The sequence below is a fragment of the Ailuropoda melanoleuca genome, chromosome 2, assembly GCF_002007445.2.
Source record: "Ailuropoda melanoleuca isolate Jingjing chromosome 2, ASM200744v2, whole genome shotgun sequence".
Lineage (NCBI taxonomy): Eukaryota > Metazoa > Chordata > Mammalia > Carnivora > Ursidae > Ailuropoda > Ailuropoda melanoleuca.
Genome location: NC_048219.1, coordinates 101,548,207 through 101,572,322, shown reverse-complemented (window position 1 = coordinate 101,572,322; position 24,116 = coordinate 101,548,207). Strand labels below are relative to the sequence as shown.

General features: G+C 47.3%; 1 protein-coding gene across 1 annotated transcript in view; it reads right to left on the bottom strand.

The window, feature by feature from the left end:
- The window catches only part of CCDC93 (coiled-coil domain containing 93), an 87,385-nt gene that overhangs the window by 10,351 nt on the left and 52,918 nt on the right, over positions 1–24,116 (bottom strand). Inside the window, 12 exon segments of the mRNA XM_034642012.1 lie at positions 1,897–1,981; positions 3,642–3,679; positions 5,724–5,806; positions 7,365–7,473; positions 10,447–10,509; positions 11,982–12,035; positions 13,289–13,360; positions 13,821–13,902; positions 15,053–15,126; positions 18,734–18,755; positions 18,757–18,794; positions 21,595–21,711. Coding sequence (XP_034497903.1) covers positions 1,897–1,981; positions 3,642–3,679; positions 5,724–5,806; positions 7,365–7,473; positions 10,447–10,509; positions 11,982–12,035; positions 13,289–13,360; positions 13,821–13,902; positions 15,053–15,126; positions 18,734–18,755; positions 18,757–18,794; positions 21,595–21,711 — 837 coding nt within the window.

The window sequence follows — 24,116 nt, the reverse complement described above, 5'->3', positions numbered from 1 at the left end:
CAGAGAAACAATTATCATATGATTTCCCTCATTTATGGAACATAAGAAGTAGGAAGATCAGTAGGAGAAGAAAGGGAAGAAGAAGGGGGGGTAAACAGAAGGGAGAATGAACCATGAGAGACTATGGACTCTGGGAAGCAAACTGAGGGCTTCAGAGGGGAGCGGGGTGGGGGAATGGGATAGGCTGGTGATGGGTATTAAGGAGGGCATGTATTACATGGTACACTGGGTGTTATATGCAAGTAATGAATCACGGAACTTTACATCAAAAACTAGGCATGTACTGTATGGTGACTAACATAATATAATAAAAAAATATTATTAAAAAAACCCCAAAAAACAAAAAACCCAATCAACTCCTAGTGTTCTTTACTATGGACAACAGCAGCTCTGCGGGGTGCCGGATGGCTCAGTAGGTTGAGCCTCTGCCTCTTGATTTGAGCTCAAGTCATGATCTCAGGGTCGTGAGATGGAGCCCAGCACCAGGCTCTGAGCTGGGGATGGAGCCTGCTTAAGATTCTCTCTCTCCCTCCCCAACAACCCCCCCCCCCGGCTCTTTCATTCTCAAAAAAAAGAAAAAAAAAAAAAGAGCAGCTCCCCAAGAAGGAGCGTGATGGCATGAGGGCAGGGTGGAGAGGTCCGTCACGCTGTGATCTGGGCTGTTAGAGGGTGCAGTTAGCCGGGCCCTCTGTCCTCCTCCTCCGTTATACCCTACCTAGCTCATCAAGAAGGGGCTGTCCTGCCTTGGGTTTGTGCATGTGCACGAGGCAGGTCACGTGGTGTCTTACGACTGCTTTCATTTTGGGGGTTGAATAGTCTTGTCACTGGTGGTAATTTCTTTTTTTTCCCTCCACTGACATCATTTTATTGAAGTCATTAATGGGGAGATTAATATTTTCTACAGGGAAAGGGACATAAAGAGCTTTTGCCCTTAGTTCATCTCTTGTGAGATGAGATTATAGGCAGGGTGAAGGTTTGCCTTCTGTGAGTGGGTTTTTGTGATGACAAGGACTACAGGCACCGCTTCCTTCGTGTGTTTGCATTCTGGCATCACTCCCTGCACCACTCTGCCCCCAGCTTGTGAGAGGACATGCCCTGAGTCCCCAGAAGGTTTGACTGTCATGCCTGAGGGCCACTCTGGTGTAACTCATGTTTTTAAAGGGATCAAAAGAGATGTGGTGGTATTAGCGAGGACTCATCTTGTTGTAATGGTAGAAAACTGGCTACATCTGGTTTCTAGACAGTCATCAAATCCTTATTATTGTCAAAATGGCCCAAGTACAGAGCCACAAACTGATGAAAACTCCACACTGGCCCCAGACTGAATGATTCTCTGTGAAACTATCTCTGGAACTCCCACAATGCTTATTGATTCCTCTTTGCTCTTCAGAGGCATAATACCCTCTCACTTCAGAACTCAGTTTGATAATTATTTGCATTTTTTATAGAGCATTTCTGAAAACTAAAATGCTCTCAGGATCCTAAGGAATGAATCTCTAATGGTAGAATTTCAGGAACCAAAGATCCAGCGAAGAAGAGGCTGTGGGCAAGAGAGGAAGCCGCTGGTGAAAGCTGGCTTCCTTATCTACACAACAGGGGTAACACTACTCACTTAGGAAGGCTTCTAGGAGGGCCAGCACCACGCTTGGCCCATAGCAGGTGTTCAATCCATGGGGCTACTGTTAAGAGCTGCCTTTAAACCAGCAGCCTGCAGAGCTGGCGCTGTGCACTGCAGGGCTAGAGGCATGCTGGGAACCCACGCTGCGGACACTTAAGGTGCGTCTTCAGGACTGGGAGCACATTCCCAGGACAAGCAGAAGAGGCCTGCTCTTCTCAAGGCCTTCTCCGAAACCAGTATGAGATCCCGACTGCACTAGAGAAAACAAGCCCTCTCACCTTCATTCTGCTCTGCTTGATTCCTTCTACGATCTGTTCCATCTGACGTAAAAACTGGTCCCGGGCAGTAGGGGAGGCCATGGCTCTGAAAAGAACAATCGGCAGAGTGAAGACCAGCATGCAGGATGCTCAGGAAGGGGGAGGTGTCAAGGAGCCAGCCCCATGCTCAGATGATGCCTTTGTGAGGTGTGCTGGACCCCTGGGGCCCCTGGGTCCCAGGCAGTCAGGGATTCTAAACTCTGAGGAAGGCACGACCACTAGCCTCATCTCATAACTGAATATGAATCTTTTTTCCCCTCTTTCTCTATAATTTGCTTAAGTAATTTGTGTTAGAATTCTTAAAGCAAAACAAAATGTTATTAAAATCAACAACAACAGGGGCGCCTGGGTGGCTCAGTCATTGAGCGTCTGCCTTCGGTTCAGGGCGTGATCCTGGAGTTCTGGGATCAAGCCTTGCATCAGGCTCCTCCGCTGGGAGCCTGCTTCTTCCTCTCCCACTCCCCCTGCTTGTGTTCCCTCTCTTGCTGGCTGTCTCTCTGTCAAATAAATAAATAAATAAAATCTTAAAAAAAAAATATCAACAAAAACATTTCTTCCTTTGATGATGACATCCACTGCCTAAGAAATGAATTCCACTTAGTTTTTAGAAATCTGAGGATTTGGAGGCACTGCTCAAGTTGAGTAGACACATTCTGTGATTCCCCTAAAACCACAGTCAGGAAACCTGGTCCTGTTTCTACAGGCAGCAGCTAAATGAGTGGATTTCCTGGTGTCCTGAAACCGTTCCCTTATCCTCCTGTTCTGCGCTGGGAATGGCCCCAGAAGAATCAGAGCACACGGATACAGCGACTGAGGATTCTTCCACAGCATGGGCTGGCAGAGCAGAGCTGATCACAGCACCATCAAACACTCAACACTGTAGCCTCTCTCAATTATCCGGAAATGATGATGAAGGCACCATTTTTAGAAACGTCGCAGGGTTATAAGTCACTAATTGACTCTGAATCTTATCAGGGAGCTGTGGTTTTTGGTTCGTTTGTTTGTTTTTGGTTTGTTTTTAATTAGAAATGAAGCCTAAGATCTAGAGTTCGTAATCCATTCAGATCGTAGTCACCAGTCACCTGCCAGGGGCTTAAGAGAGGTTTGTGCTGGAAGCAAAGGGAGCAGGCTGTAGAGACAGCGAGCCCTGGGCTGCCGGACGGTGGGCAGGCCACTGGGCACGCTTGCGGGCTGGCATGACTTGGGGACAGGTGAGCCTTGCAATACAATTTGTGGGGAAAAAGAATTCTTATCTGAATAAAGTAGTTTAGAAGATGCACACTGACCTAAAAACAAAACCTATCATTAGATCTTAAAAACCTTTTTAAAAGTTAGATTATTTCCTTATCTAGATTGTGGAGCATCTCTGTGTGCTCAAGAACTGATGGTTTTGATCTAATCTTAACAAGACAAAAGTAATCACCAGAGAGATCACAGTTGTGAGGCACAAATTACTTGAAAGTTACTTTTTCCCCAAGATATTCCTTAGTGTTTCTCAGACTCACTCTAACGTCACTGTATTTTTGCAGGAACACTGAGACCGTGTAAAGCAAGACACAGGTGCGCTTAGCAGTAGGGGTGAAAGTGTAAAACCCACCTGTCTAGCCCTGTCTCACCCCCATAATTCCTGTCATAGGGAGGCAAGCCGAGTGCACAGTGCAGGGTACACCGGGGTACTGACAGGAAGGAGGACGGCCAGTACTTACTGTGAGAAGTTCTCATGAATTGAGTTCAGCAGGCTGATCTGAGGAGGAAAGGAAAAGAAAAAGGAAAAACTATAAGCAAAAGGAGGAAAGATCCCTGCATGGCCACAACCACTGCAAGGCTGTCTTGCCCCTGGACGCTGCTTCTGAAAGCAGCGCACCTTGTTTACTGAGATGAAAGAACACGAGAAAAAGAGCAGCGTGTTCTTAGCCTCACAGCTTTTCCCTGAGCATCTACCTTCTGACAGCCCATGACCCCAGGGACGTAGGAAGAGGGCTCCTAGAAGGAACTAAATTCCGCAAAGACATTAGGGCCCTTTGGGCAGCTGCCACGGGTCCTTACTCCTCAGCAAACAGTGTTCTTTATTTTCAGGGCTATCAGCTCAGCAGAGGGTCAGTTGGGGTGGAGAGCGAGGACACGGTGCCCATCCTATAATTTCGCAACATGGCCAGCTGCCGGGCGGCTCTGAGAGCCTACATGGGAATGCATCACTCAAGGGCCCGTTCCTGTGGAGCACGCCTTAGCCCACACAGGAGGACCCTCTTGCTGCCCCAGTGATACAGTCCGAGGCAGGGCTCTGAGTCCAGGGTCCAGAAACTCGATCTTCTTTCTGGCTGTGTCACTAACTCAGCCTGTCATTTACCCTCCTTGGACCTCAGTCTGTAACATGGAAATGATATTCTTGTCCTTAGGACTCCACAGGGATGCTTGAAAGCTAAAACAGCACAGGCATAAATGGATTTGGAATAAAAGGCACAATTTACCCAAATATAAAGTTCTATATTAATGTGGCTTGGAATTAAAAAGCTCACACCCTGGCCCCTGCACACTCCTAGCTTTTAAAAGAATGCAACAACTTTAAACACTACTGATGAAGGAAGGTGATGGACTTTCTCAGAAGGGGCTGGCCCGTCCCTAAGTTAGGGTTGGTAAATCTTCTCCTCATTAGGTGGAACGATCCCAAGGCCACGGTGTGGAGCAGAGCTATACCCACCACCCCAGGTCTGACATTAAATCCCACCAAATGCACTCAACTTATGTATTCAAGTATTTATCAAATGCCTGTCATGTGCCTGTCACTGTGTAAGACCGCGGATATAGAGAAAAACAGAACACAACATCCCTCCTCAGGAAGTGTCCTCTAGGAAGAGAGAGACTGATCTGGTTTGATTGACAACAGCCAATAAAGGTGATGCTAATTACACATGCCTCCATTTGGGGGGGGGTCACGTGAAAGATGCAGCTGCGATATGGTTCTTATTAAGGGGGTAATCAGTGCAGGTGGCAAGGTGACGATGAAATGGAAACTAATTCTGTTGACCTCGAGGTGAAGGGGTAGGCAGAACTATACACGTGCAGGAGCCACCAGATGCAAGGACCTTCACTGTCATTTCCCATTCTGTCTCCTTCATTATCATACAAAGCACGTGGGATGCCCTCTTTACAGAATAAAACCCAAATCTGTCTGACTCCAAAGTGTATGCTCTCTCCACTCCGCTGTGCTGCTACTGTGACAACCACGTTGTTCCTTTCCCTCTTCCTTGAAACATAGCTACATCCTGCCACCCTGCTCCAACCATCTGTCGTCCGATGTGAGGGAGCCCTGAATCATGAGTGGGTTCAACCTGAGTGTCAGAGGTCACGGAGGGGGCGTCAGTACCTGGGGCAATCCTTTTCACTCTTGGGGGCCACGGATGATTAAATAGCTAGTTTCTCTGCGTCAACTTGAACGAGCCCACCGTCCATTTTATTTGGCTGGTTCTTTCTTTCCTTTAAAACTCAAACTAAAGTTTCACCAGCCCAGGCCCCCTCCATGTGCCCGTTTCTCTCTAGACGTCATTCCTCACAAGGCACTAGGAAACCGCGGTCCACCAGTCCCATGTCAGCCCATGCACCTGTGCAACGTTCGCTCCGAGGCGTCTCTTCCTCTCTAACTTTGCGACCCAGCACTGGGCATAGAGCAGACGCTCCTTCCACTTACGCCGACTGCCTCCCAGACATTCAGCTTGTCTGAACTTCCTGGGGTCAACAGCCCTGGTCTCTGCTCATCTGATTAAGTTATTTTCTTTTCATACAGTTCTTACCTCTTTTTCCAAATAAACCTTTTTATCGTCCAGGGTATTATATAAAGTGAAGAACTGCTTGGTTTCTTTGTGCACTGCTGAAACTGTAAATGCAGAGAAATCAGCACACGGGTAAGAAAATGGATCAGAGAATCCCTAGCACCTCCTGCCCTGGAGGCGCACCCACAGGAGCCCGGCTTGTCCTGGCATCTGTGGGAGCCGCGCGGTGCACACAAGCCTGTGCAGAGCTGCTGCGGGTTGGCCCCTGGCAGGAGGCGCTGAGGAACCCGGCAGCACGTGGGACAGGCGTGGGAGGGAGAGGCCCACCTCTCAGGTGAGGCATCCGGGGGAGGTGGGGGGAAGGTGCCAAGGACGGGGAAGGCAGCATGCCATCTCCTCCCGCTTATGTGGCTTCCTCCCTTCCCACCTGGGCAGCAGCCACAGCCTGCTCCCTTCTGTTATCCCCATGCTTAGCATGGGCCTATGCAGCAGGCCCTCCAAAATACCAACGGGATGAATGACATGCCTAACCTAGGGCGGAATATGTGCCTAGAACCTTCTTCCCATTTCTGTGCATATGACTAAGGGGAGGTCTTGTTCACCAGACTCCCAACATCCTTCCCCATACAATTGCTCTGCATCTCTGTCCATCTCCTCTTCACTCTTCCCTATAGAATGACTTAGGAGGAAAGCACCAGATTCTAGGACTGGGTCTGGACCATATTCACTAGAGGACGAGGTCAATGCAGGGAAGATCGGAGTTGGGTCTGACAGAGTTGAGAAGGGGTCCTAGGCACAGGTAACGAGAGGAGTTGAGGCCTAAGATGTGTGGCAAAGTGCCTGGTGTGTTGCGGGGCGGTGTGTGGACTGGGGAAACCAGAATATGGGCTCAGAGGGGGAAAGGGGTCCTCCAGGCAGGCCGCTTAGACTGGGGAGGTTCTGGAGATAATAAGGAGAGACATCTTCTTCAGGAGGCCTGGGGAGCTCCTGAAGACTGGTCAGCAGAGAGAGAGGTGACACGGCAGGCAGTGGGTGAGGGACTCAGACAAGGGTATACAGACTGGCTAATGGTCATCCAGCTGAGCTCTGACACAGGAACAGCTATCACAGTAGCAGTGGGAACAGAGAGACAGTGACAACTTTGAGGGCCACTCTGAACCTGACAGGACCAGCTCACTGATTCCGGCTGGGGGACACCCAGTCCTGGATTACTGGGTGAATACAGCGCTGTCAAAGTCAAGGACCAACCACACGGGCAAGAAAGTTCATCGAGAAGAACAATGAGTGAGGACTGATCCAGAGGTGCTCTATCACGGAGTGCTCATGTCCCGGGTGAGGCTAGAAAGTGGATGGGGAGCTCAGTGGAGCCAAACGGCTGACCAGGAAGAGGGCGGGTTCGAAACGTCATTCTAAGAGCCCCATTAGCTCAATCTGTCCACAGACAGGGCAGCAGAGCATCCCAGGGCTGCTCCTGGGGCTAAGGGTCACTGAGCAGAGGGCTATGCAGAATGAGGGCCCAGTGGGCCTGAGGATGACAGGGAGCCCCTTGCGGTGGCGTCTTTCACGAGCTGTGCTACAACGCACACCCTACCACGCTCGCGCGGAACAGAACCCTCGCCTCCCAGGACCAGTCTTGAGAGTGTTCGTGGTCGAGGCACCTACTCTGGCGGTAGAGTTCAATAAATCTCTTCTGATACTGTATGAGCTCAGCTCGGCTGGGTACTTCATCAATCTTGCGATGCAAAATTGCTATTTCTCGATTTCTTCGAGCCTAAATGCAAAAGGAAGGCAGAGAAAACACGATTTGGTAAAAGGTGTTATGTATTCTCTGGGGAGCCAAAATACTGCCCCCACCTCCTGAGCATAACCACACACCCCACCCAAAAATCCGCTATTGGCCTGAGGCCCCCATCTCAGATTCTGGTGGACCCTCCTCCCACTTTGCACCACACGCTGAAGGGGTGTGTGTGGCTATGAACTAGAACCAGAGAAGGCAGCAAATGAATGGCTAGGGACGGAAGATTCTAAGAGGGAAGGGCTTTTGTGGACAGCCCTCAGCCATCCCTCCAGGCCCCCAATGGACTCTAGAGTAGCCGATTCTGCCATCACCAGATGGGGAACGGGAATGAAAAGGAAGGCCTCCCAGATGACGAACGGATGCCACCCCACTGCCTCCATATAAATTCCAAATTCCTTCGCCTATGGAAAAGCTCCTACAGTTTAATCCTACAGTACCTCTCTAGCACTTTCGCCCTACCGTGGACTGGGGGTACAGGAGCCAAACCGGCCACTGACGGCACCTGGGGAGGCAGGATGGTGCAGTGTGGCTGGGCTCCCGTACCTCTCCCTTTCTTCTGTGCCACCCCATCTCACTCTCCGGCCTGCCCCGCTCACAGCAGCGAGTGGGGGTCTCTACGTACTGGGGAAATACAAGCCTCCTGGTGAGAAACCCACCAAAACCAAAGTAGGGTCTCTGTGGCTCTGGTCAGACAGGCTCGGACTCCTGCGTTTGTTTTTTTTTCCAGGATTCTTACTATTTTTACTGCGTCTTTAACCTCTCCCTTTCTACTGGCTCCTTCTTACCAGCATTTAGATAGAATAAAGTCCCTCCCCCCTCAACAGCCCTTCACTAAGCCCTGATCCCCTCTCAGCTAGCAGCCTCTTTTTTTTTTTTTAAGATTTTATTTATTTATTTAACAGAGATAGAGACAGCTAGTGAGAGAGGGAACACAAGCAGGGGGAGTGGGAGAGGGAAGAAGCAAGCTCATAGCTGAGGAGCCTGCTGTGGGACTCGATCCCAGAACCCCAGAACGCCGGGATCACGCCCTGAGCTGAAGGCAGACACTTAGCGACTGCGCCACCCGGTGCCCCCCAGCAGCCTCTTTCTTCTGCAATAACAGCTCCCAGTGCCTGCAGCTGCCCCCGGGCTGTCAGCCATCCTTCTCCCCACTGGCAGCTGGCTTCTCCCATCACTACCGCACTGCTCTCAACAAGGTCACCACAGACCTTCTCTGGGAGATGGTTCGTAGATAATTGTCAGCTTCTAGCCTTCTTGATTTCTAGCAAAATTTATCATTCTCCCTGCTTGGCCCTCTGCTCAGCTTCCACAAGACCCTGGCTTCCCCATGCCTCCAGCTACCTCACTGGGGGGTTCCTCCTTTCCTCTGCCTGTCCTCACATAGGTTTCACCCCATGGTCACAGCTTTGGTTCCCACCGACACAGTGCTACCACCCAATCTCCAGCCCAGGCTAGCCTGAGCATTACACCTGACACCCAATCACTGCTTGGACATTTCTACTTGGTTTTAAGAGCTGCAAACAGATCTCAATAATTCACTCCTATTCACACATACCCCCTTGAGCCTTATTCTTTCTTTAATGTTTTTTTTTCAATGAATAATACAAGTATTCACCCAAGTCAGAAAATTCAAGCACCATCCTTGACTCCTCTGTTTCTTTGACCCAGCTGATGCTAAGTTCCATCAGAGATAGCTTCTCATTCTCTCCTGGTTCATTTCCACCCAGCCCCATGGTCCACGCCCTGGCTCAGGCTCTCAGCAGGCTTCCGGTTTTACTGCAGCTTCCCTCTAGAGAGTCTGAAGCTGCCCAAGACAGGCAATTTGCATATATCTTGGTTCTCAAATAGCCAGCCAGCTCCCAGAAAACGGGCCATCCCGTTTACTATTCCTGGCGCCTAACACAACACTGAATATACACACAGTAAGCACGCAGTCACAGTATTCAAGTAAGCAGCTGTATTTTCCTGCTTTCATTTAATTCTGTTTCTTTAAAGATTAGCAGTGTCCCCGTATCAAGGACAAATATGATGTACCCAAATTTAACCCGACAGCTCAGCAAAATAAGCATGAGCCAGAGACAGAAGAGACAGGGCTCACTAGCCCCTGCAGCCCTTTGACCATTCCCGTCGGAGCCTGGCTTTCTCTTCCCTGAGAGCAGGGAGAAGGCCCAAGGCAAAGGACAACACGAGTTCACTCTGGGCTTCTGGGCTTCCATGAGGCAGATCCTGGCAATGCAAGGGATTTTGCAATGAAATTTTGACTCTATGTGACTTTAACTTTGGACCCAACTCTAAAACCTGCTTCTCCCATATTTGATGGCTTTCTTACAAACCTCCAAGGTTATCAAATTAGCCCGCTAAAATGGGTACATGATTTTAGAAGAAAAGTACTAGACAAGAGCGTTGGAACGTAAATGCTAGCCCTGGCATTTACCAGCTGCTTGACTTTGGAGAAGTACTTAACTGATTTGAGTCAATTTCGTCATATAGAAAATGAAGCTAATACCTACTCTCCACCTAGGGACCTCAATCAAATCCATCGAGATGACCGTGAAAGTAACATACTGATTGATGTGAGGTGTTATTGTCAACATCTTAAACCACATAGTTCCACTCCAGACAGAAAACTGGCAAACAGCAGCCTCCGTACCCATCCTTCTTAGATACTGGGACTTCCTCATTCTCCACAGGATACTTTAGCTGTATTTAGGTGTTTTTTTTTTTTAAAGATTTTATTTATTTATTCGACGGAGATAGAGACAGCCAGTGAGAGAGGGAACACAGGCAGGGAGAGTGGGAGAGGAAGAAGCAGGATTATAGCAGAGGAGCCTGATGTGGGGCTCAATCCCAGAACGCCGGGATCACTCCCCGAGCCGAAGGCAGACGCTCAACCGCTGTGCCACCAGGCGCCCCATAGGTGTTTTTTTTGTTCTTGCTTTCACTTACCTGTAGTAAACGGATCTTGTAAAGTTTCTCTTTCTCCATGTTATACCGTCTGTCTAGGTCTTCCTAAAAATTGGAAAAGGACACAATTATCTAAGAGCAGGAAATGTTCATTCTTCGATGAAGTCTTTTGAAACTGAGTATTTTTATATCTCTCCATTCTGAGGCCACAAATTTCTTTTCTCAAATGGCCGAATTTAGGGTCTGGGTCCTGTGTCATGTGAGATCCTTGAGACTCTTTCATCTCACTGTATAACAGTTCTTCCTTCTTCTGGGGTCTAGCGTTCTTAAGTGAAGTACCCCCCAAATTTATGTGGCCCCCCCGGAAAACTATGATGATAAGGAGATAATTATTACTTAAATCATCAGTTGCTCTAAGTCCCCATGCTTACAGTGACGCTTTATTTCTACTTAGAGCTACATTGTCCAACTTGATAGCCATTAGCTCTGTTTAAATTTACATTAACTAAAATTGAAAAATATTCAGTTTCTCAATTGCAACAGCCACACGTCAAGTGCTCAGTAGCCACAAGGAGCTAGTGGCTATCATACTGAACAGTGTAGCTACAGAACACTGCCATCACTTCAGAAAGTTCTTCCCACAGCAATGAGGTACGAGAGAGAAACCAGCTCTCACTGAAGCCCAGGAGGTAAGAGGCATCGCTAGATGGTTTGCTGCATCAAACAGAGCTACTAAAGGGGTCAGAGGTGTCTTCTCCCTCAGCACATGTGTGTAGACGTGCACGCACACCGCCCCCCACACACTCAGTCTCCTCCACAGGGCTCAGCTGCGTGCAAACCCACATGACTGCACTACAGGACTCCGAAAGCTCATTCTCTAGTCTGAGGGCAAAAGGGAAGAGGCAAACACTGAAGGCTCTCCTGCTTTGCTCTTCTTCCTTTTTTTTCCCCTTCTCCAGGACATTTGTTGGAGAGCTGGGAACACTGGTTTTATTCAGAACAGGGGTCCGCAAACTACTGCCCGCGAGCTAAAACCATACTACCATTGGGCCAAATTCGCCTCACTGCCTATTTTTGTAAATAAAGTTTTATAGGAACATGGCCATGTCCTTTCATCTACATACTGACTGTGGCTGCTACAGTGGGGTTTGCACACCATGCTGAAAATATTTCCCATTTGGCCCTATATAGTTTTCTGACCTTGGAATGTAGTACAGTAGTTTTTCCCCCTGCATCATCCCCGCCCCTCAGAGTCTATGCGCTATGACCAGCCTGTGTGGCCAAAGCACGATTCTCCCCTCCTCAGCTGAGATACCACAGCAGACACAGAATGCCTGCACAAAGTGCTGGGAGAAAACCCAGCAGAATGGCAGCCTTCAGGGCCGTCCCTGGGGAGACCCTGCTTCCATCTGAAGGGCTATGTGTGTACAATGGGGCAATGGCCCCGAGAGCCCGCACATGAAGTAGTGGTCAGAGAGAAAATTAAAGTAGCCGTGAGAAGCTGTCAGGGAGGGCACAAAGCTGGCCACCACTCCCACGGAGGACAATGGAGGTGCTGAGAATGGGTAGGCACTTACATTGTGAGTCATCACAGGGGTTAGGGCACCATGTGGCTCTCCAGCAGACAGGCTCTGAAATGATGAAAAGTAATGCACACTTTCCTGAGTGAGGGGAATGGGACGGAAGCTGTGGGTCCGCATGTAGGAAGGGGTCGGGGTGGCGATGGGGGACAGTTCACAGATTTTAAATTGTTCCTAAATGGGTGTCACACCCGAACAAGCCAAACAGCAACTGTCTTGGAATGTAATAATCCCTCTAACAAGATGTGACTACCAAGAAGAGAACTAGCACTTGAAAGTCTGATTTGTACAAACTCAGAGGCTGACCGGGCTGACGAGTTGAGCCCTAGAGGTGCAAAGTTTGAGAGACAACCGGAAATGGCAGCTGTGTGATGATGGTCCCAGGACACCACTGCACGGCCAGACTCTGCTGCTCCTCCATGCCAGTCCTGTCCCACCAGCACGGAGGCACCCCCAAGACATACGTGCTGCACAGCCAGGGGCACAGTCCCCCAGCGGAGGGCACGTGGACTGGTGCTGGCTGGCTTGAACCAGTCTCTTCCCTCCCTGAGCCTCGAGCTGCCTGAGCTGGTTCTAAAGGGAGAGGGTGCAGTTAGGACTCTGAGACCATGTCCAGCTCGTGCATCCTAAGCACAGGGGGCCTCAGGGAATGGGCTTGGAATGAAGTGTGAGAAGGGAAAAACACACACAGCAATCTCTACAGTCTTATTTGGTGAAAGAAACACTTTTCTTTCTGGTCTGTGTTTTAACTTAACGTTTAATGGAAATTCACATAAGCTCCTTGGAGGAGCAAGTCCTCTGTCCTGAGAGCAGCTGGTCAGACGTGTTCGTACATCCAGCATGTTCAGGGCTGCTGGGGCTCTGATGCTGCCTCTTGTTTCCTGCTCACTGCCGCCTTTTAGGGGTGGGGCCTGTCCCGAAGCAGGAGCGGAGGATGAAATGAATAAAGCGGTACAATACTTAGAGCACAGGTTGCATGGGAACCAGAGCTCAGAAGTTTCCTAGAAATACCCCTTCCCTAACTGGTGGGAGAGGCCAGACTTGTCACTTGGTTATTCCTGTCTGGGGTTGCTGCTGTGCACACCCACTGTTGCCTTTCACCCACCAGTGGAGGAGAAAGTGGGGGACGGAAATCTAAGAAAACCCTGTGATGAAAAACAGTTGAGAAGTGTATGCTCAGAGGACCGGTTACGACGAACTGGCCGGTCCTTCTTAGCATCACACTCTTTGCTGCAGTCCTCCAGAAATCCTTCCACTGATAAGTCACAGCAGCACCTAACAGGTCCTTCGGAGCCTGTATTTACCTTTTCTTCTCCGCCTGGCGCTCTCTCGGCTTTCAGGTTTTCAATTTCCTGCTGCAGCCGTGTCATCTCCTCCTTTAAAAGCCAAACAAATATTTACAAAACTCAGATGAGCTGGTAAATGGACTTGTGCACACACCGTCCCTGAGCCGGACGGCCAGGAACGAGCGCTTATCGCACGATAGACAACCTATGTTCACGGCACAGCCCTGGTTCATATGATGTTATCCTTTCATATTTTATAAGACTTTTAAATATATGTATATTAAATTAGCGTTTGTTAGACTGTGTTTGTTAGACTGTGCTGTCAATTTGGGGTTTGGCACACTTAGTTACTAATCTCACTCGCTTCTGGTACTCCTGGGGGCACCCACTGTAGCACCCTATTCATCTTACACGACTGACAGAACTGCTCCAGGAATCTACTTTTCCTGACGGCACCAGAGCAGGATGTCACAACAGGACAAGGGGAGGTAAGGTGAGAGATTTCACAAGAGTCCTGGTTCAAGGTCTGCTGGCATCAAGCAACACTTACTCGACAATGTGCTTTAAATTCTTGTTCCTGACTTTTCAGACTTTCGTTCATGGCTACCAGTGCTCTCAAGTTCTGCAGGGTACTGAAGAGAGAAGACCAAACAATGACATACGGAAAGCTGGGATGATTTTCTGAATCACAACTAAAACCAAGCCCCCAGCTAAAGAGGGGCTCCTTTTTTAAGTTCCTTTATCTCTCCAAGAGTGTCTAATGGGTTCTCCACAAGTGATAATGACTACCATTTAAGTGACATTATTACTCATTTATACACCCGAGTCCGTCAGGCCACGTACAAACATCACAGAACCTAGAAGTAAAATGTCAACTCAGAAACATCAATGAGTTTCAAGAGTCCTGGATCTCCTTGGTACCAATTACTCAACAGTACTCTGAGCATAGACAGTATCACAAACCATTTCTAATTTCCATGAAAAGGAAACAAATTGCTTAGGGTCATTAAAAGAATTAATTTGAAAATAAAAATGTCAAGTACCTGACGGACTTTGCTCCATATCATGAAAGAAGGGTTTCTGATTATCAAGCCAAGTAATCTGTGGGTACTTGTTGGCTAACAATGTCCTTCAAATCTGGGACTGCTTACAGTACTATTCAGATGAAAGACACTTAGGGAGCTTTTACCACCTAACTGATTTGGTGCTAAAAAGGTCAAATGTAAGTGTGTCTTATATGTAATTTAAATTGGTAAAGACAATTAATTTAAAATGAAAAAAAAAAAAAGCCCAGCAGCTGTTTCTTGGTTAAAAAAAAAAAAAATACTGCACCTTTAATCCCAAGGAGGCAGGGCTGAAATGTTACCAGTAAAAAAACTGGTAGCAAGGGTTGACTCCAAGGAGGAGGACTGGGTGGCTGGGGCACAGGGGTGGGAGGAAGACTTTCACCACACATCTTTTTGTTCTGTGAATGTATTCTTTGGTTCTTAAAAACAGAAAAACCAAAAAAGCAACAGCTAAAGCAAAAACGTGCTGCTTCTGCTGCCAAGGGGAATCATGAGAACGAGGTGTCTGACTCAGTGCAGCCCAACAAGGCAGCATGTGCCCGAGGATGGGGAGTTGCCATGTTCTGGATCAGGCATGTGGAATGACGTGACCTGCGTGGGGCTGGAGGCAATGACTCTGGGCTCCTTGGTCTTGTGCTCAAGCAAAATCAACCACCAGGCACTGGCAGAATTACTTTCTTCCAGGAGAAAATACACACAGGCTGAAACCTCTCACCTGGGATCCGCTTTGGATTCTATCTTCTCCAGGGCTGCTTGCTCTTTGTCTAGCTTCTCACTGTGACGCTTCAGCTGAGAGAGAGAGAGAGAGAGAGAGAGAGAGAGAGAGAGAGAGAGAGAAAGGAGGTGCTGGTGCTAGGGACTGGGGAGGACAGAAGAGTGAGCGCACCGTCCCTCCCGCGGCTCACATCTGTGCCCCACTTTTGGCAGCTGGCCCAGCCCGCTGGATCTGGCTGTATGTTGAGAAAATAGGTGGATGAGAGAAACAGGATGGGGTGGGGAGCATGACACGGAAAGGTCAAACCCGGACCCTTCTGGTACAAGAAACCTTGGCAATAGCTCTAAATCACAGCAGTAGATGGGTGGAAAGCCAAAAGTAACACTGATAGCAGGTGCCTTTCAGCAGGTCGGTAGGAAGGGGTAAACAAGAAGAGGCTACAAGAGACAGACCTGGTTGAAATGCCACACTACCACGGTCATGGCTAGTAGCAGAGGTAGGGTTAAGTCCATCTTCTTGAATAATCTCACTTTCTTTTTCTGAGTCAGACAGGATTTTAAAATAGAAATTTTAAAGAAACTCAGATTTCCATTTATAAGGTGTACAGTTATAGAATGCTAAGCTGCTAAAAGAAGTAAGAACAAAGCAGCTCTTTTATGATGATCTCTAGGCTCTACTGTTAGCTGGAAGAAAACAACGTACAAAACACTGATGCCACGTCTTTCCAATGTGTATAAGGGAATGTATACCCCGAATATATGCATGTATAATAGGCTATTCATGTTACTTGTATATGCATGAAATATTTCTGAAACTGGTTACCCCCTGGAGAGGGTAATTATATAGTCGTACTGTTGGACTGTTACAGCAGTACTTTTTGAATTTTGAATTTTTGAATTTTGAACTGGGTGAATTGTGCTACCTACTCAAAAAAAAAAAAGCAAGTTAAGAAAGTTCCAAGAGTACTAGCTGAAAACAGAAGAGCACAAGTTACAATGAGCCCTTTTTGCCTCAACTCCTAAAAAACCCAGACAATTACGTTCAAACACGGGAGCGGGTACCTCAGGCCCAAGCTGGCCAACAGAGAGGCAGGGCTGGGGAGGCCTGCTGTGTGGGGTCAGCAGACACAGGAAGGTTGGTCTGCAGGGCTGGGATCACAGTAAGAGAGCCAGCTGGGCTGAGCAGTGAAGCGTGCCTCCCCTAACCTTGAGCTGGAGCTCAAGTCCCAGGGGCAGGCAGGCTCCTAGAATAGGCAAGACCCGACTGGTGAAAGGTGGAGTGCCCAGATCCCAATACTACTTACTCCTGGCTGATCTCACCCAATAGTAGAACCCGCCCTTCCAGAATAATCACACAGAGCAGGCTGCATACAATGGGTACAGAATCCAATTCCCGCTGGTAACAGGAAGTTTCAGAATCAAAGATAAGCATACCACCAAGAACTATCAAACATCTGAAGGAAGATAAAACCACGAATGAGGAAATAAAACTGAACAAATGAATTTTGATCTGAAGAAAGTTTACAGATCATGAAAAACCTTAGACACAATTAATGCCCGTAGAGAAATGGGAGAGAATGCTGCATATACTACAAAGAATCAACCTCACACACAGGAAATTAAAGTCGTGATTGCTGAAATTAAAAAGCGGACAGGCTAGAAGCGAGCGGCCAGCCGAGGCAGGGGCATGAAGCCTCCCCGCAGGTGTCACGTACTGCTATCCGTCCTTGACCTTCCCTGCCCTGCTCAACTTCACTCGATCTGCTGGAAAGACAGGTCTTCCCTGTTTTTCGGTGCTGCCAGGTTATCCTGGGAGGGCAGGTGTCACTGAGAAGGTGAAACCAGGGCACACGGAGGGGAAAAGGGTCAGAGTGCTCGTGCTGGCCAATCCTTGACTGGAACAGATAAGGAGGCTGAGGCCCATGGGTGAAGTTCATTACTTATTCAGGGGTCTGGTCTTCAGTATTCTGACCAGTCAGGCTTCTTCAGAAGTGGCTGAGGGCCAGGTTTGGTACAGCCTCCCATTGCCCTAGATGGGACTTAGTGTGACTGCCCTACTACATAGAGAGGGAGCTCTCGGAGAGGTCTTCGGGGCCACACAGCCAGGGCTGGAGCTCTGGCAGCCTCTGCACGGCTTCAGTGCCCCATCTGGAGAACAGGGATGGTAACAGCGTCTCTAGCCTGGTTACAGAGTGTCAGGGAACTAGTACAAGGGAGGTGCCCAGAGCACACCCAGCACACACTGATGCTGGCTGCTATGATTATCTAAGGATAAGAAGACCATCCCTATTATTGACTTAAATCACATTCCCTACCTTTCTAGCACATGAAAGGAGCTCAACAAATACCTGATTTAGTGTTTAGTACAAAGAACACGACTTCAGAGCCACATAGGATTTATATCCTAAGGCACGTGTCTTAGGAAATTGATTATCAAGATGCTTTGCCTTTAATCTCCCCCAGATGGTTACACAAGGGCTGATCCATGACTTGGCAAACTTCATGCCAAGGACTCTATGGCATTAACATTTAGATAGTGGCAGGGGTTTCACCCCAGGAGTCTGCCATCCAGCCCATAGGAATGCCGTCAGAACAGTGTAAAGAAAGCTCACCCGTCCAAATGCAACACAGGCATCTTTGGAAAGAATGAAAAAAAATTCATTCTCTCATTCTTTTGCTGCCCTTTTCAAACATTCCGACAATCACTGAAGAGACTAGCCCAGGTCAGAATTTAAAAGTTTTGTCAGCTTGACAGCAAGGCAGTGACCTGAGTGCTACATATTGCTACAGAAACAAGCATTTTAAGTGGGCAAATTTGATGTGAAATTTAAAGAAAAGAGGGGGACTGCCTTAGTCTGCGAGAGGTCTTTGAGGATCAGTTCTGCTTCCACATGGTTCAGAAAGTGCTGGGCGGGGCCCCGTATGCCGTCCTTAATAAGTATAGCTAGAGCTCGAGCACCAAAATCACATCGAGGAGAGACCATCGGATCCAGATGAGGACAGCTTTCTATGGAGATGCGAGGGACAGAAATAGCAAAACTCTGCTCATGACAGAGCTGGCATGGGAAGTGTTTGTTTTCCTGGCCCGGTTTCCTAGGCAATGAGAAGTGGGAGGTAAACGACATTCTAACACTGATGGGAGATGGCACACTCGAAACCCAGGTCAGAAAACAGATCCCGTGGTTTGAAATATACCCACTGCCCTCCTCCTCCTCCTGAGACCCCGTCCCCCGTCCCGCCTAGAAGAAAACCAGCAATTCTGAACAACAAATTACAGCCCTCTGCAGTGCTCTCATCTTATAAAAAGAAACCTTCTCATTCTTTAGGAATTCAGTATTTTGAAGTTATTCTATAGCCTGTGGCTTGTGGGGTTTGTAGCAGAGCAGGGCCCACTTACCGTGAGGGGCCCTTCAAGCTCTGTGAGGCCTGTGCCCTGCCCATCAGCCTGGCCTCCCTCAGGAAGCCCTTCCCGATCCTCAGGGCCCATGGCAACGTCTCCTGCCAAGACCGCTGAGGCCTTAGAACATGGCAGCGTGGGTACACTGACGGCAGGGGTCACGCACTACCAGGTGCTTGTCCTCTGTGCCCAGATGGCCCCGAGCCCCGAGACGCCACACAGACTGATGATACAAGGCACTCCATGAGTGGTGCAGGTCAAAAGTGGTTCTGAAAATCTCCTCACCTCTGTCAGACTTTGCTGCTTCATCATATCTGGCTTGTAGGCTGGTATGACTTGCCTGCAGCTGGAAAAGAAAGAGAAAAGATACCTGCTCTCATTCAGTCCTCAAACAGCACAGCTGTGGGTGGTCTCCCCGCCTCATGGATGGCAAAATGGAAATTCACCAGAGATATAAACTGAGTGAATGTGAGACTTTTAGAATGGTTGCCAACAACACATGAAGACAAAATTCATACAATTAGCACCAACCGCATGTCAAGTGACCAACTAGATATTCGGCATAAATCCCATCACTGAATCCTTACATTCAATGGAAGAAGACATTTTTCTTATTTTACAGATAAGGAAATAGAGATTCAGAGGGGTTAAGTTACTTGACAAAACTTTCACGGCTGCTAACTGATAAAGCCAGGACTCAAATCAAGGTCTGACTTCTCTGTACAGCTACAATCAGTTCACTTAACTAATGTGGCCATTCCCAGAATACAAACTGCATTTCGCAACTCAGGATTCTAGCACAGAAAATGACTGGCTGGCAAACAATCTGAGATAGAAGAAAGAATTCAGGACTTCAACATGAAGAGACAGAAAATGAATTACTTTTCCAGCTCAAAGTTACACAATTGTAAACTTAGATCAGGAAAATGTCATTTCTCTTTTCCTTCCCAAAAAGTATATCCTCGTGCTGTCTGTGAACTTTCAGAAATCTGAAAACATTCATCGAAAGCTCAAAGGGTTTGTACATTTTCACTTTTGAAAAGGGAAAGTGGCAGAAAATGACATCAGGCTCTGGCTATTAGCAGCGTACAAATTAACAAAGAGAAATTTTATCCTGTATCTCAATGATTGCTTCAAAATAACTTGCCCCATCCTTGAACATGTAAGCAATCCATTAAGAATTATGTCGCCTTCAGAAATCATTACTCCTAAATCATGCTTCTAGTCTTCATGACTGATGAATGGTTACATTTCCAACAAGGCCTACCAAGAAGTCAACTCAAGCACAGAGCAAGAGTGATAAAGCAGGGAAGCAGGTGGGCTCTGGTTTTTCCCTTTTCAAAGGAAGCCATCTGTGCAATGAGAACTTTCACTGACTTGTTTGTGTAACTGGCAGAGAAGAGGACTTCTGGAGAGTTTGTTTTTTCTCCTGAATAGTGATTGATCTCTTGAAGCCCTTTTGTGGCTCCAGGAAGGGGTCCTGGCATTTCCCACCTTCCTGTCCACTTCTCACCCATGCACCCACCCAGCCCCCCATCTGACATTTACCCAATGCTCTGCGCACATGAGGTGTGTGGGAGGAGGTGATGAATACGACACAGTCCTTGCCTGCAAGGATCTGCACCCGTGAACTGGGAATCAGAGTATGAGAATAGCTGGGGTCGAGTCAGGCTCAGGGGAGACCCAATGAGAGTCTGGCTTGTCAGAGAGTCTAAGGAAGGCTTCACCACAAAGACTCATGCGAGCTGGATCTTGGCAGGGATATCGCTTGCTAAGAAGGGAAGACTCATCTCTTTCCTTTGATTAATTTAACTAATAAGAGCTCTCTTCATCTGCTTATCTGACCATCTTTTCTCACACAGGGGATGTCCCAGTAGCTTAGCCTACTTTTCATCTTGTTGGGATCCTTAATGATTGTCCTACCCTCATTTTCTTCTTCATCATTGACCCCTAGACTCACCCCCAAATTCAGCAGCGGGTTACCACCCCCTTTCTGGATTCCTCTTTCCTTCCTCAATCTGTTTTTGCTCAGCTACCCACTAGCTGCGTTCCAGTTCTATGCCTCTGTAGCACATTCCCTTGTCGGACCATGAGATGCTCTTTACTCCTTCTCTTGCTCTGCCCCCCTTCCATTTCTGTTGGGCTAGGACTCTCCCCACGGTTGTCACCAAGGCCACGCGTGCATCCTGCTTGCTTTCTACCTGCATGACCTTGGAACAGGGGTTCTTGGATTTAAAGAGCTTGGATTCTCTCATATATTATTGGTAGACATATAAACTGGTAAAATGATTGGTGAATAATTTGATAGTTTCGAGCAAAATAAAAAATGTCTATATTTTTGACCCAGCAATTCCACTTCCTAAAATCAATCTTATACAAATACATATTTGCACAGAGATGACCGTTTTACAAAGATGATCACGGTAGCATAAATTTAGAGTTGGGGGGCGATCCTGAAACAACCTACATACCCATGAACAGGGGACAAGTACAGTAACTATAGTACGTATACACTATGTTGCACTACGCAGGCGATTTGCAACAATGAGGAAGATCCACATATTCCAGCTTTCGGTTGAACCAGCAGTAAGCAGTGTGATCACAGGCAAAACGACTTCACTTCCTGTTTCTCAGTTTCCTTATTCATAAAATGAGGGTAGTAGTAGTACCTCCTCCACAAGGACGTTGTGTGAAAAGGAGTGAGTCCTTCATTCATCTCCACAGCCTAGTTCTGTGCCTAGCACAGAGCAGGGCTCAGTGAACATCGGTCAATCAATAAATGCCATTCTTAAGTCTCGTGACCTTCAGTTTGGGCCAGGCTTTGTGATCCACATTTGGAAACGGCCAAGTAGTAAATATGACAGGCTTTCTGGGCCATGTGGTCTCTGCTGCAACTACTTAGTTCTGCCCCTGGAGCTTGAAAGCTGCCACAGAAAATACGTAAACAAATAGATGTGCATGTATTCCAATAACACCTCACTTAAAAAAACAGGTGGCAGCTGGGTTGGCCCCAGGGCTGTAGTATGCTAATCTCCGTGCTCGAACCTCCATTCTAACATGGACATCTCCACTCCTTCCCCAGTTTCTCCCTTCTTGAAGAGAAGTTTCATATTACTTGAATGACATTAGAAAAAGAAAACACCAACCTCTTCCAGATGTTTAGTCTTCTGCAAAATCTGCTTGTTTAAGGAGATGACTTTTCGACGATGAAGTTGGGAGGTTCCTAATTTTTCTGGACTTTCTTCGGCTGACAGCTCAGACTGCTGTGGGAAACAGGGAGGGCAAGCCCAAAGGATTTAATTAGCCCTCTTCAGTTTACATAAGACAGACCCATCCCGGCTCACCCCGGGCAGAGCACTACTCGGCAGTCTGTCAAAACCAAGCCGGGGCAGCCATGGGGTCCTTTGTAAAACCCAGGTCCCGGGAAGAAGATTCTGACACAATGATCAAGATCCTTACCAACGGAATCTGCACTCCTGGCAGAGGGACCGGCATGTGCAGAAGCACAGGAATATATAACTGTGGTTATGCTGCTATCATATAGGTAATGGGCACCATCAAAGGGTTTTAAACAGAGGAATAATATAGACGTATCAATATCTTTGTAAGACAGCTCTGGAGTTAACAAGAATGATGAAATGATTCACTTTCACTGAAGTATTGTAAGTATATGGTCAAAAAGTTTAACTGTTTGGAAGCATTTATAATGAAAAGCAACAGCCTATTAACTTATTTCTCCCCATCCATGGGTCCATTCTCTTTTAACCATTTCTTATTTCTACTCTTTTGGTGTTCACAGAGGATAGATCTGAGAGGGATGGAAGTTGCTGACAGGGCAGTAGGATTCCTGAAATTGAACGTGAGGAGGGGAGGGAGAAAAAGGGTTGAGCAGGAAGCAGAGACCCGTCAAGCCTCCATGCAACTCAGGGAGAGATTTCTGGGTGAAGGCAGCAACAGCACTGAGAAGCCACACGGAGGAGGAGGTAGCCGAACACAAACATCAGCCTCAGGACAAACAAATTAAAAGGTCGATCCTACTGTAACAGGAATCCTTCCAATACTTCTTAGATGGTCATAAAAAAGCTTAGATGAGCCTTATTAAACAAACGCCCATTTCCACCACATTTCCTTTTTGACTGGAAGTATCCCAGTACCAAACTAAGCACTGACTTTAAGCCTAAGTGCAATACAGCTATTTGGGTATTCGATTTTCCCCGCATGTTTTAACAGTGATCATAAGCTTGAAAGACTGGAAGATTTGCCCATGGGGAAAAGAGATGGGAAAGTGAGGAGGTGGAGAAATTGGATGGAATAGTCACCATTTATTTTGGTTAAGGATTTCCCTGAATAATTCAGCAGTACCACTAACAGATGATGAGTTTTTGCTGCTTAACGGCTCCGGAGGTGGGGAGCAACCAGCAGGATATGGCTGCATAAAACAGTGAGGAACATCGCTTTCCATCTCCTGGACAAGTGGGCCATAAAGGAAATAGAAAAACTAAGCATTTGGTATTGCAACATATCTAGCCCTGTAACTCGGGACTTCGGAAAATGTCAATTAATGTACTCCAGCTTATCTGAATCTCTGGGAATTGGAGTTAACTTTTAAAAATACACTTGGTCATTATCAAGATATTCACAACCTGTAGTCTAGGGAGGGAGAATTGTTTCTGAAAATGATTTGAGAATAAAAATGAGGGCGAAGGAAGGACCACTCCCTCTTGATTTCTAAATCACTTGTCAGAAACAGAATTATAATGAACTAATTATATCTCCTTTACTTTGATGGTGTCACCTTGAACTATGTTATTAATTTGGCTACTTTTGTCTGCTATATATTTAATACCTTTTTCTTATGGCTCATTTTCAGATTTGGGTTTTAACATCCAACTCAGATTCCTGGACACTGATTTCCAGCATGTCTCTGGCATATCCTCAGAGCATTTAACTTAACTCGCAGAATTACATAAGCCTTCCAGCTCATGATTTATTGACATCTGAAATAGGATTAATTCCCTGTTCACTGGAACAACCCCATAGGTTATGTCCCTACATCTGATGTCAGAATTATCTTGAATAACCTGACCTCCTCCAGCTTGCCTGTGTGGCTCTGGACCAGACAGAGTTGTGGGCTGGCAGGCTCCAGGGGATCAGTGTCTCGCTCATGCCCCAGTCTTCCTCCAGTCTTTGGGGGCAAGCACATACTCATTCAGTGCTATTCTGTACCTCTGGCCTGGCCTGGATGGCGTCTCCAAGTTTTAGGAGGTTTGCTGATGAACTGCTTTTATGGCCAAGGTCCTAAGACCATGAAAAGTGTATTTCCCACCCAGCTTCGTTACCTACCTGGCATACATACAACTTTGTTTTACAATCAAGACCTGTGACTTCACTTCTAAGAACGTTTCTCGCAGGAAAACCAGTAGCTATCTTGATATCTGGAAAGAAGGTTTCCAGGCTGGTTGGCTATCTCTCTCTTTCTCTTTTTCTCTCTCTCTTACTATTTTTCTATCTAGATTTAAGTTTTAGCCACATGGTCCCTCAAGGCCCTCACAGGGGTCTTCGGGGTCAAAATCTTTTTCATAATACTAAAATGTCATTTTTTTCATTCTCATTCTCTCATGATTATACAGTGAAGTTTTCCAGATGTTACATGTCACGTGATAATATC